A 14,334-nucleotide genomic window follows, 5' to 3' on the forward strand; every position below is an offset into this window, starting at 1 on the left:
CTTTTCTCTGCAGAATTGGAAAAAAAAGCAGAATTACCCTTTGGTGATTTTAGTATTTTGGCATTAGGTAGTAGAAGAGCTTATGAGTTACCTGAGATGAGTCCAGGACTTCCTTCCAGCAACATCAGGCGGAACTAAGGGCACTTATCTCTGCATCCTCAACTTCGTCTATGCAATGCGCCTCCAATAATGCCACTGGAGAAGAGTCCCAGATTCATCTTTGGTAAATTATAACATTTTTAATTACTTAATTCTAATATGCCTGGTTTTGTTATAAGCATAGTAGGAAAGCTAAATCGTAACTCCCTAATGATGTAGTGGTCCATAGTCTACTGATGGGTCCTGTTCATTATCAGTTTCTTTAAATGTCGTAACCTACTTATATGTTCAAAAGCATTGATCTTCTGTTATTTTTGGTTGCTTTTATGATGATTTTTCCATAAGTAAAAATAGAAATACTGATACTGTTGAAAAAAAAAATAACCAGAAGCCATTTAGTGGTTTACTGACTGTCTAATCAGCTTTATTTTAATAGTGCTCTTAACATCCTTGTTCCTCATACTGTAGATGATGGGATTCAACATTGGAGTCACCGCTGTGTACAGAATGGACACAGTCTTGTCCGTCTCAGGAGAGTGCATGGAACGAGGTCTCATATACATGAACATAATGGTCCCATAATATAGCGACACTACAGTAAGGTGTGAGGCACACGTTGAGAAAGCTTTTTGCCTCCCTTGTGAAGAACGGATCTTCAGTATCGTATAGATGATGTGGACATATGAAATTAGGGTCAAGACGAAAGAAGACGAGGCTATGATCACGGCTGAGATGTACATTGCTAATTCATTGAACCAAGTGTCCTTGCAAGACAATTGAAAAAATGGAGGCATCTCACAGAAGAAGTGGTTGATATGATGTGATCTACAGTAGGGTAGATGGAAGGTAAGGACCACATGAATGGCTGAGTTCATGAAGCAAAAACTCCATGATCCAGCAGCTAAACAGGAGCACAATATCTTGCTCATTATGTTGGTATAGTGCAAGGGCTTACAAATGGCTACAAATCTATCATAAGCCATGATGGCAAGTAGTATGCACTCTGTGGCTCCCAATGCCAAATGGAAATACATTTGAAATGCACATCCCAATATAGAAATACTTCTGTCCTCAGAAATGGTGTTTATGAGAATTTTTGGGACTATGGTGGAGGAGAAGCAGATGTCAATTATCGAGAGATTGCTAAGGAAAAAGTACATTGGTGTCTGCAGTTTGGAATTGATCCTCACCACGATGACCAGTAGAACATTCCCTGCCAATGTCATAATATACATCACCAAGAATATGACAAAGCAGATGATCTGGAAATGCAGGACATTAGACAGACCGAGGAGGATGAAACTTCCTGGAGATGTTTGGTTTGTACCTTCCATTACTTTTTAGTTCCTGGACAATAATGGAAAAAATACATATTTAGAGATACAGATAGTTAAACTTTATGCACAGTCTGGGAGATTGCTTGGTCATCCGGTGGGACTGTCTGGCCCTGGATCTGATATGTCTCCATTTTAAGGCTACAACGTGTTAAACACCTCTCTCATCTTCTCTTTTCCCTCTATCTTTTAATTCTCTATACGTGTGGTTTAATACTCAGAACTTCGCAGAAAAACATGACACTTTTCATTGCATTTTTCTTGCCATTATTTTTTTGGCCAAAAACGAAGATATTACATTACATTAAAGTCTATATTTAAATAGAAAATGAACAACATACAAAAATGTGGCTTGTTTGGGGTTAGTGACATTTCTTTTTTAAATAAAAAATTGTCAGCATTTGACATTTTTGCTGGCATTTTTTCCCATAGACTGTGTCAGGAAAAAAATTAAATGTACATAATAAAATTAATAAAAACTTCACAAAAATGAAAAAAAAATGTATGTAATATTTAAAAAAAATGCTGTTGCTTTTACTTGTGTTTCTTTCATTCATTTTAGAACATCCAATGATAACACTTTGAAATGTAAAAAACTTTTGTATACTTCCCATTTTCCAATCTTGGAGCAGCGACTTCAAGGAGTGGAAACAATAAGACCAAGGAAAGAAGCCATTGAGTGGAATTCAAGAGCAGATACACAGCAAAACATCATCGAAAATCATTGTACAATACATTCAGTAAATTAAATTTTTAACTTTTATTTTCAGATGACTTCCCTGGACCCTGAGCTGCTGAGCTAAAGTATCTGTTGACCTTTTGTGATTTCAACTATTTTTTTAATATAAAAACCTAAATTATGGAGGACACGTATTTGGCAAAACTAGAAGATATTACCTTCATTTGGTTAAAACAATTGTGTAAGTATCCAAATAGTTATCCTTAGCTTTTTAATCTTTTACTCGTATTGTCAAATGATGGTGAACCTTCTAGAATGACCGATCCTATCAAAGAGCAAATTATATTGCTTTACACATATATGTGTTTTGTTATCAGGCTATATAAGTCCCTTGTGCAAATGCTTCAACAGAGGAGGTAAATGTAATAGATTTCCCTGTAGAAGTCATGCTCTCAAGGTATTTACATTTTTTTTTTACCATCAAAGTAATTTTGAAAGAATTCTCAAAACTTATACTAAATATAAAAAAAAGTATTTTATTTTCAAATGACTTAAATTACATTTTTGAGCTGTTGAAATAGTGAATATAAGCCTATCACGTGTAACACTGCGTTTGCTTCAGTGTTAACAACATTTTCAGTGGCCTGGCAAGCAGAAATCTAAGAAGAAACAAGTCAGATGTAAAATCCATTGCTGGCCCCTCTGCATGGTTCCCCTTCTCCCTCTATGCGTGGATGGCGACATACTTACCTACGCGGCTGCGACAACGTCCTTGTGTTCCTCTGCCTCCTTCTCCTGTGCACACCGCACAGGCTTCCAGCGATGCGCCTAGTGCGAGTGCGCGCCAATAGATGGGAGGCCTCTTGTATTAAAGGCACCCTCTCCAATAGGGAGGTGCCTGAGCAACCCCTATAGTTACTTTGTGGTAGTGTGTGTGCAACTGTATGTTGCCAGGTCCTCGCTCTCAGTCTATTATAGTTATTCCCTTATATGTATCGTTCCTGTAGTCTTGTGTAGTGTATATGTGACCCTGGAATGGCTCCGGCGGTACCTGAACCGTTTCCAGAGATGGAAATCTATTCTTGAATCCCACGTTTTCTGAACTGTCTATCAGTCTCCATATCCTTCCTGTCAGTGACTCCGCTCCCGTGTCCCCATCTAGCGAACCTGATCCCTGGGGTCGGCAGTTGCGGTACCGGTGACTGCCTAGGATTGGTACCTGGTGGCTACCTTGCAGCTCAAGCCTGACTCCACCATCAGGAGATCCAGTGAACACCAGGTAGCCGCTTAGCTACGCCCCTCTATAGGCAAGCCTGGCCCCATCTCACAGTGAGTCTACGAACCACGTGTGCCACCTGTGACCATGACACCAAAAAGCACAAGCAGTAGACCAAACGTAGAAAACAAAAGTGTAACGAATTCCTTCCCTTCGACTCCACTCTGTCTTTTAGGAAATGTGCAAGTTAGCAGTAGTGATGGGCGAACCCGAACAGTAAAGTTTGAGATCCATACCGAACACCTACTGTTCGAGCACGAACCCCGAACATGGACAACACAGCCTCTGATCAGCAGTAGTAGCATTACCGCCTATTAATAGATAGTCGTCCGTACTTACTTGTAGGAATATAGGAGTAGCTAGATGGTGGCCCGATTCTAACGCATGGGTATTCTAGAATATGTATGCGGCAGACCGGGCGTGACTAATCAGCGAAGCAGTGTTTAAATGGGTTGTGCACTACTTTAAATTAACCCCCCAATGTATCCCCCCCGGGGCCCCTAATGAATTTTGTAATTACGTCATGTTGTCAATACTGCTTGTGACAACATCGCTGACCACTCACAGCCAGCACGTAATTCCCCCGGCTGCATCCGGCTCCTGCTTCCGCTTACATCACGACTATTTGCGGCTGCAGCCAGGGGTCTCCTGTTCCACGTACCACGGTGAATGACGGGCTGTGGGTGGAGTTATCCCCAATCGTGTCACACCCAGCATCCACCGCGCGCTCTGTCAATGAATGCGCGTGTGGTGGATGTCGGGTGTGACGGGATGGGGGATAACCCCGCCCACAGCCCATCACTCACCGTGGAACGCAAAAGGGGAGACCCCTTGGCTGCAGCCGCAAATAGTCGTGACATAAGCGGAAGCAAGAGCCGGCTGCAGCCGGGGGTCACATGCTGCCTGTGCGCGGTGACCCGAGTATAAGCCAAGACCCCTAATTTTGCAACAAAAAACTGGGAAAATTTATTGACTTGAGTATAAGCCTAGGGTGGGAAATGCAGTAGCTACTGTTAAATTTCCATATCCTGGTATGTATGGCACCCTTATCCCCTAATTGTGGTTTGTAAGGCTCCGTCATTCCCCTAATCCTGGTTTGTATGGCCCCCTTATCTTGGCTTGTACGGCCCCCTCATCCTGGCTTGCATGGCCTCCTCATCCTGGCTTGTATGGCCCCCTCATCCTGGTTTTGTATGATCTCCTCATTCCCCCATCCCCACAGCACAGTTAAAAAAATAAACACTAATACTCACCTTCTTTCCTTACCTCTGCTCCAGCGCTGTCTGTTCTATCTACAGCAGCTCCTGGCAGGATCGCCGGTCATCTCCCAGCTGCATTGCCGCTGACCTCCATGTGGCTACCATCGGGAGATCAGCGGCTAGGGACGCTTATCTCCCTACGGCAAGTGTGAATGGAGGACCGGGGAGCGGCGCCGCCTAGGCCGCGGGTCGGGGTACTTCTGCTACGAGCAGCTGGGAGATGACTGCGCGGCAGATGAGCCGCTAACGGCTGCCATCTTGTTCTGAAATTTCACGTCGCTGATTGGCCGCGGCCAGACTAATCAGCGACGCAGGATTTCCTGGCCGGACAGACAGACAGGAAAAGCCGATTATATAGTAGATGCCCGTGTCCTCGCGCCCCTACGCTCGTATCGCCCTCGCTTCATAGGGGGGGCATGTTTTAGGGTGAGTAGACATTGCCTTATATAAGGAAATGTCATCCGGTCTCATATCCAGCCCGGTATGTGGGATTTCTTCCGGAATGTGGTGGCAGCGTAAGCCCCTGTCGGCGCATGTGTCACCACACGTCACATCCTGTGGGACACTTCCGCCCACCGACAGTGGAACGCAAGAGTGCCACCGCTGCTAAGCAGCGATGCACACGCTGGCGCGCCCTGCATCAGCGGGCGAAAGGTCCGGAGAGACAGTGGCACGCATGCGCACTAGGCAACGAAGGAAAGGAATTATAGAGAAGGACGGTAAGTGTAATAAAAAAAGTCCTACAATATTCAAATACCGTGCCTTGTGAAAGTATTTGGCCCCCTTGAACTTTTCTACCTTTTGCCACATTTCTGGCTTCAAACATAAAGATATAAAATTCTATTTTCTTTGGGAAGAATCAGCAACAAGTGGGGCACAATCGTGAAGTGGAATGAAATTTATTGGATATTTTAAACTTTTTTTTAAAAATTAAAAACTGAAAAGTGGGGCGTGCAATATTATTCGGCCCCCTTGAGTAGAGATGAGCGTTGTTCTACTCGAACTGTTCGCCAATCTCAAATTCGAGCTGTTTTGGGCGGTGTTCGAGCCGTTCGGCGAACACGAACGATTTGAGAAAAATTCGGCTGTTCGAGGTTATGTTCGATAACTGTTCGTGCACCAAAATCATAACTGGATTTTTTCTCAGTAATGATGAAAATTAATGTTAATACGCAGTTTGAGTGTACAGCGGGGTGGGGGGAGGGGCAGGGGATGGATCTCTGCAGGAATAATGAAGATCTCCATTTTTTTTTCTCTTTCCCGCATTTACAGTGGGGAGGTGCAATCTGTCAGCCTATCAGCAGCGCACACACGGAGCGAAGTGCTTTTTTTCACACAAGCAAGGGCATGTGTCATTGGCAGTGTATGTCACAAGTCCTTGCCCTATAAGACCAAGCCATTTTCCCCGTCGCCACCATTTTCTCACTGCTGCAGCTGCGTGTTAGACGGCACCGCTGTTGCTGTGTGCACTATACCTTGTTAATTTCAAGCCAATTTTCGCACAAATATACAGATAGCTTGGGAGTAGGGAATAGTTGTGATTGCAGTCCTTTTAAGGACTAGGTTACAGCATTTCCTACGACTTTTATAAGGCAGGTCTGTGCTCTTAAATAGATAGATTGTGGAAGTAAAGACTAATTGTAATTGCAGTCCTTTTCAGGACTAGGTTACATCAGTTCCTATCAGTTTTTGCCAGGCAGGTCTGTGCCAGTGCTGTGCAAGTTTTTTTCACAGCATTTGGCTGAATCTAGCAAAGCTAATCCTTTTTGGCCTATTGCAAAGTGTGTTAGTCAGTGGAGTAGCCTATCTGTGTTGCAAGATATACCACCTGTGTATAGAATACCAATTATTTTACTGCACCTAGTGAAGTAAAATCTTTTGGGCATAGCATCATTCTATTAGTCCATCTATACTGACCTCCATCAGGTTGCAAATTGAATATAATTTTTTTCTGCATCTAGCTCTGAAAAAATATTTGGGCTTCTAGCTGTGTGTGGGACTTGTTCTATTACTCCATCTATACTGACCTCCATCAGGTTGCAAATTGAATACAATTTTTTTCTGCATCTAGCTCTGAAAAAATATTGGGCTTCTAGCTGTGTGTGGGACTTGTTGTATTAGTCCATCTATACTGACCTCCATCAGGTTGCAAACTGAATATAATTTTTTTCTGCATCTAGCTCTGAAAAAATATTTGGCCTTCTAGCAGTGTGTGGGACTTTCTCTATTAGTCCATCTATACTGACCTCCATCAGGTTGCAAACTGAATATAATTTTTTTCTGCATCTAGCTTTGAAAAAATATTTGGCCTTCTAGCAGTGTGTGGGACTTTCTCTATTAGTCCATCTATACTGACCTCCATGAGGTTGCAAACTGAATATAATTTTTTTTGCATCTAGCTCTGAAAAAATATTTGGCCTTCTAGCAGTGTGTGGGACTTGTTCTATTAGTCCATCTATACTGACCTCCATCAGGTTGCAAATTCAAAATAATTTTTTGTCTGCATCTAGCTCTGAAAAAATATTTGGCCTTCTAGCAGTGTGTGGGACTTTCTCTATTAGTCCATCTATACTGACCTCCATCAGGTTGAAAACTGAATATTTTTTTTTCTGCATCTACCTCTGAAAAAATATTTGGGCTTCTAGCTGTGTGTGGGACTTGTTCTATTACTCCATCTATACTGACCTCCATCAGGTTGCAAATTGAATATAATTTTTTTCTGCATCTAGCTCTGAAAAAATATTGGGCTTCTAGCTGTGTGTGGGACTTGTTGTATTAGTCCATCTATACTGACCTCCATCAGGTTGCAAACTGAATATATTTTTTTCTGCATCTACCTCTGAAAAAATATTGGGCTTCTAGCTGTGTGTGGGACTTGTTCTATTACTCCATCTATACTGACCTCTATCAGGTTGCAAACTGAATATATTTTTTTCTGCATCTACCTCTGAAAAAATATTGGGCTTCTAGCTGTGTGTGGGACTTGTTCTATTAATCCATCTATACAGACCTCCATCAGGTTGCAAACTGAATATAATTTTTTTCTGCATCTACCTCTGAAAAAATATTTGGCCTTCTAGCAGTGTGTGGGACTTTCTCTATTATTCCATCTATACTGACCTCCATCAGGTTGCAAATTAAAAATAATTTTTATCTGCATCTAGCTCTGAAAAAATATTTGGGCTTCTAGCTGTGTGTGGGACTTGTTCTATTACTCCATCTATACTGACCTCCATCAGGTTGCAAATTGAATATAATTTTTTTCTGCACCTAGCTCTGAAAAAATATTGGGCTTCTAGCTGTGTGTGGGACTTGTTGTATTAGTCCATCTATACTGACCTCCATCAGGTTGCAAACTGAATATATTTTTTTCTGCATCTACCTCTGAAAAAATATTGGGCTTCTAGCTGTGTGTGGGACTTGTTCTATTAATCCATCTATACAGACCTCCATCAGGTTGCAAACTGAATATAATTTTTTTCTGCATCTAGCTCTGAAAAAATATTTGGCCTTCTAGCAGTGTGTGGGACTTTCTCTATTAGTCCATCTATACTGACCTCCATCAGGTTGCAAATTAAAAATAATTTTTATCTGCATCTACCTCTGAAAAAATATTTGGGCTTCTAGCTGTGTGTGGGACTTGTTCTATTACTCCATCTATACTGACCTCCATCAGGTTGCAAATTGAATATAATTTTTTTCTGCATCTAGCTCTGAAAAAATATTGGGCTTCTAGCGGTGTGTGGGACTTGTTGTATTAGTCCATCTATACTGACCTCCATCAGGTTGTAAACTGAATATATTTTTTTCTGCATCTACCTTTGAAAAAATATTGGGCTTCTAGCTGTGTGTGGGACTTGTTCTATTAATCCATCTATACAGACCTCCATCAGGTTGCAAACTGAATATAATTTTTTTCTGCATCTACCTCTGAAAAAATATTTGGCCTTCTAGCAGTGTGTGGGACTTTCTCTATTATTCCATCTATACTGACCTCCATCAGGTTGCAAATTAAAAATAATTTTTATCTGCATCTAGCTCTGAAAAAATATTTGGGCTTCTAGCTGTGTGTGGGACTTGTTCTATTACTCCATCTATACTGAACTCCATCAGGTTGCAAATTGAATATAATTTTTTTCTGCATCTAGCTCTGAAAAAATATTGGGCTTCTAGCTGTGTGTGGGACTTGTTGTATTAGTCCATCTATACTGACCTCCATCAGGTTGCAAACTGAATATATTTTTTTCTGCATCTACCTCTGAAAAAATATTGGGCTTCTAGCTGTGTGTGGGACTTGTTCTATTAATCCATCTATACAGACCTCCATCAGGTTGCAAACTGAATATAATTTTTTTCTGCATCTAGCTCTGAAAAAATATTTGGCCTTCTAGCAGTGTGTGGGACTTTCTCTATTAGTCCATCTATACTGACCTCCATCAGGTTGCAAATTAAAAATAATTTTTATCTGCATCTACCTCTGAAAAAATATTTGGCCTTCTAGCAGTGTGTGGGACTTTCTCTATTAGTCCATCTATACTGACCTCCATCAGGTTGCAAATTAAAAAAAAATTTTTTTCTGCATCTAGCTCTGAAAAAATATTTGGGCTTCTAGCTGTGTGTGGGACTTGTTCTATTACTCCATCTATACTGACCTCCATCAGGTTGCAAATTGAATATAATTTTTTTCTGCATCTAGCTCTGAAAAAATATTGGGCTTCTAGCTGTGTGTGGGACTTGTTGTATTAGTCCATCTATACTGACCTCCATCAGGTTGCAAACTGAATATATTTTTTTTTGCATCTACCTCTGAAAAAATATTGGGCTTCTAGCTGTGTGTGGGACTTGTTCTATTAATCCATCTATACAGACCTCCATCAGGTTGCAAACTGAATATATTTTTTTCTGCATCTACCTCTGAAAAAATATTGGGGTTCTAGCTGTGTGTGGGACTTGTTCTATTAGTCCATCTATACTGACCTCCATCAGGTTGCAAATTGAATATAATTTTTTTCTGCATCTAGCTCTGAAAAAATATTTGGCCTTCTAGCAGTGTGTGGGACTTTCTCTATTAGTCCATCTATACTGACCTCCATCAGGTTGCAAACTGAATATATTTTTTTCTGCATCTACCTCTGAAAAAATATTGGGCTTGTAGCTGTGTGTGGGACTTGTTCTATTAATCCATCTATACAGACCTCCATCAGGTTGCAAACTGAATATAATTTTTTTCTGCATCTACCTCTGAAAAAATATTTGGGCTTCTAGCTGTGTGTGGGACTTGTTCTATTACTCCATCTATACTGACCTCCATCAGGTTGCAAATTGAATATAATTTTTTTCTGCATCTAGCTCTGAAAAAATATTTGGGCTTCTAGCTGTGTGTGGGACTTGTTGTATTAGTCAATCTATACTGACCTCCATCAGGTTGCAAACTGAATATAATTTTTTTCTGCATCTAGCTCTGAAAAAATATTTGGCCTTCTAGCAGTGTGTGGGACTTTCTCTATTAGTCCATCTATACTGACCTCCATCAGGTTGCAAACTGAATATAATTTTTTTCTGCATCTAGCTCTGAAAAAATATTTGGCCTTCTAGCAGTGTGTGGGACTTGTTCTATTAGTCCATCTATACTGACCTCCATCAGGTTGCAAATTAAAAATAATTTTTTGTCTGCATCTAGCTCTGAAAAAATAATTGGCCTTCTAGCAGTGTGTGGGACTTTCTCTATTAGTTCATCTATACTGACCTCCATCAGGTTGCAAACTGAATATTTTTTTTTCTGCATCTAACTCTGAAAAAATATTTGGGCTTCTAGCTGTGTGTGGGACTTGTTGTATTAGTCCATCTATACTGACCTCCATCAGGTTGCAAACTGAATATATTTTTTTCTGCATCTACCTCTGAAAAAATATTGGGCTTCTAGCTGTGTGTGGGACTTGTTCTATTAATCCATCTATACAGACCTCCATCAGGTTGCAAACTGAATATAATTTTTTTCTGCATCTACCTCTGAAAAAATATTTGGCCTTCTAGCAGTGTGTGGGACTTTCTCTATTAGTCCATCTATACTGACCTCCATCAGGTTGCAAATTAAAAATAATTTTTATCTGCATCTAGCTCTGAAAAAATATTTGGGCTTCTAGCAGTGTGTGGGACTTGTTCTATTACTCCATCTATACTGACCTCCATCAGGTTGCAAATTGAATATAATTTTTTTCTGCATCTAGCTCTGAAAAAATATTGGGCTTCTAGCTGTGTGTGGGAATTGTTGTATTAGTCCATCTATACTAACCTCCATCAGGTTGCAAACTGAATATATTTTTTTCTGCATCTACCTCTGAAAAAATATTGGGCTTCTAGCTGTGTGTGGGACTTGTTCTATTAATCCATCTATACAGACCTCCATCAGGTTGCAAACTGAATATAATTTTTTTCTGCATCTAGCTCTGAAAAAATATTTGGCCTTCTAGCAGTGTGTGGGACTTTCTCTATTAGTCCATCTATACTGACCTCCATCAGGTTGCAAATTAAAAATAATTTTTATCTGCATCTACCTCTGAAAAAATATTTGGGCTTCTAGCTGTGTGTGGGACTTGTTCTATTACTCCATCTATACTGACCTCCATCAGGTTGCAAATTGAATATAATTTTTTTCTGCATCTAGCTCTGAAAAAATATTGGGCTTCTAGCTGTGTGTGGGACTTGTTGTATTAGTCCATCTATACTGACCTCCATCAGGTTGTAAACTGAATATATTTTTTTCTGCATCTACCTCTGAAAAAATATTGGGCTTCTAGCTGTGTGTGGGACTTGTTCTATTAATCCATCTATACAGACCTCCATCAGGTTGCAAACTGAATATAATTTTTTTCTGCATCTACCTCTGAAAAAATATTTGGCCTTCTAGCAGTGTGTGGGACTTTCTCTATTAGTCCATCTATACTGACCTCCATCAGGTTGCAAATCAAAAAAAATTTTTTTTCTGCATCTAGCTCTGAAAAAATATTTGGGCTTCTAGCTGTGTGTGGGACTTGTTCTATTACTCCATCTATACTGACCTCCATCAGGTTGCAAATTGAATATAATTTTTTTCTGCATCTAGCTCTGAAAAAATATTGGGCTTCTAGCTGTGTGTGGGACTTGTTGTATTAGTCCATCTATACTGACCTCCATCAGGTTGCAAACTGAATATATTTTTTTCTGCATCTACCTCTGAAAAAATATTGGGCTTCTAGCTGTGTGTGGGACTTGTTCTATTAATCCATCTATACAGACCTCCATCAGGTTGCAAACTGAATATATTTTTTTCTGCATCTACCTCTGAAAAAATATTGGGCTTCTAGCTGTGTGTGGGACTTGTTCTATTAGTCCATCTATACTGACCTCCATCAGGTTGCAAACTGAATATATTTTTTTCTGCATCTACCTCTGAAAAAATATTGGGCTTCTAGCTGTGTGTGGGACTTGTTGTATTAGTCCATCTATACTGACCTCCATCAGGTTGCAAACTGAATATATTTTTTTCTGCATCTACCTCTGAAAAAATATTGGGCTTCTAGCAGTGTGTGGGACTTGTTCTATTAATCCATCTATACAGACCTCCATCAGGTTGCAAACTGAATATAATTTTTTTCTGCATCTAGCTCTGAAAAAATATTTGGCCTTCTAGCAGTGTGTGGGACTTTCTCTATTAGTCCATCTATACTGACCTCCATCAGGTTGCAAACTGAATATAATTTTTTTCTGCATCTAGCTCTGAAAAAATATTTGGCCTTCTAGCAGTGTGTGGGACTTTCTCTATTAGTCCATCTATACTGACCTCCATCAGGTTGCAAACTGAATATAATTTTTTTCTGCATCTAGCTCTGAAAAAATATTTGGCCTTCTAGCAGTGTGTGGGACTTGTTCTATTAGTCCATCTATACTGACCTCCATCAGGTTGCAAATTCAAAATAATTTTTTGTCTGCATCTAGCTCTGAAAAAATAATTGGCCTTCTAGCAGTGTGTGGGACTTTCTCTATTAGTCCATCTATACTGACCTCCATCAGGTTGCAAACTGAATATTTTTTTTTCTGCATCTAACTCTGAATAAATATTTGGGCTTCTAGCTGTGTGTGGGACTTGTTGTATTAGTCCATCTATACTGACCTCCATCAGGTTGCAAACTGAATATATTTTTTTCTGCATCTACCTCTGAAAAAATATTGGGCTTCTAGCTGTGTGTGGGACTTGTTCTATTAATCCATCTATACAGACCTCCATCAGGTTGCAAACTGAATATAATTTTTTTCTGCATCTACCTCTGAAAAAATATTTGGCCTTCTAGCAGTGTGTGGGACTTTCTCTATTAGTCCATCTATACTGACCTCCATCAGGTTGCAAATTAAAAATAATTTTTATCTGCATCTAGCTCTGAAAAAATATTTGGGCTTCTAGCAGTGTGTGGGACTTGTTCTATTACTCCATCTATACTGACCTCCATCAGGTTGCAAATTGAATATAATTTTTTTCTGCATCTAGCTCTGAAAAAATATTGGGCTTCTAGCTGTGTGTGGGAATTGTTGTATTAGTCCATCTATACTGACCTCCATCAGGTTGCAAACTGAATATATTTTTTTCTGCATCTACCTCTGAAAAAATATTGGGCTTCTAGCTGTGTGTGGGACTTGTTCTATTAATCCATCTATACAGACCTCCATCAGGTTGCAAACTGAATATAATTTTTCTCTGCATCTAGCTCTGAAAAAATATTTGGCCTTCTAGCAGTGTGTGGGACTTTCTCTATTAGTCCATCTATACTGACCTCCATCAGGTTGCAAATTAAAAATAATTTTTATCTGCATCTACCTCTGAAAAAATATTTGGGTTTCTAGCTGTGTGTGGGACTTGTTCTATTACTCCATCTATACTGACCTCCATCAGGTTGCAAATTGAATACAATTTTTTTCTGCATCTAGCGCTGAGAAAATATTGGGCTTCTAGCTGTGTGTGGGACTTGTTCTATTAATCCATCTATGCAGACCTCCATCAGTTTGCAAACTGAAAATAATTTTTTTCTGCATCTACCTCTGAAAAAATATTTAGCCTTCTAGCAGTGTGTGGGACTTTCTCTATTAGTCCATCTATACTGACCTCCATCAGGTTGCAAATTAAAAATAATTTTTATCTGCATCTAGCTCTGAAAAAATATTTGGGCTTCTAGCTGTGTGTGGGACTTGTTCTATTAATCCATCTATACAGACCTCCATCAGGTTGCAAACTGAATATAATTTTTTTCTGCATCTAGCTCTGAAAAAATATTTGGCCTTCTAGCAGTGTGTGGGACTTTCTCTATTAGTCCATCTATACTGACCTCCATCAGGTTGCAAATTGAATATAATTTTTTTCTGCATCTAGCTCTGAAAAAATATTTGGCCTTCTAGCAGTGTGTGGGACTTTCTCTATTAGTCCATCTATACTGACCTCCATCAGGTTGCAAACTGAATATATTTTTTTCTGCATCTACCTCTGAAAAAATATTGGGCTTGTAGCTGTGTGTGGGACTTGTTCTATTAATCCATCTATACAGACCTCCATCAGGTTGCAAACTGAATATAATTTTTTTCTGCATCTACCTCTGAAAAAATATTTGGGCTTCTAGCTGTTTGTGGGACTTGTTCTATTACTCCATCTATACTGACCTCCAT

The 14,334-nt window shown here is 39.8% G+C and overlaps 1 protein-coding gene across 1 annotated transcript; it reads right to left on the reverse strand.

Moving 5' to 3' along the window:
• Window positions 1-494: 494 nt before the first annotated feature.
• Window positions 495-1,433, reverse strand: LOC141152977 (olfactory receptor 5V1-like). Its single transcript, XM_073637638.1, has one exon. The coding sequence runs from the start codon at window positions 1,431-1,433 to the stop codon at window positions 495-497; it is 939 nt and encodes a 312-aa protein (XP_073493739.1).
• Window positions 1,434-14,334: the final 12,901 nt, after the last annotated feature.

Source organism: Phyllobates terribilis, unplaced genomic scaffold (genome assembly GCF_046119375.1).
Source record: "Phyllobates terribilis strain yellow unplaced genomic scaffold, ASM4611937v1 Scaffold_7__3_contigs__length_470593459, whole genome shotgun sequence".
Taxonomy (NCBI): domain Eukaryota; kingdom Metazoa; phylum Chordata; class Amphibia; order Anura; family Dendrobatidae; genus Phyllobates; species Phyllobates terribilis.

Excerpts from the sequence above, each read along its gene's own strand:
- LOC141152977 (XM_073637638.1), bottom strand. The coding sequence starts at position 1,433 with ATGGAAGGTACAAACCAAACATCTCCAGGAAGTTTCATCCTCCTCGGT.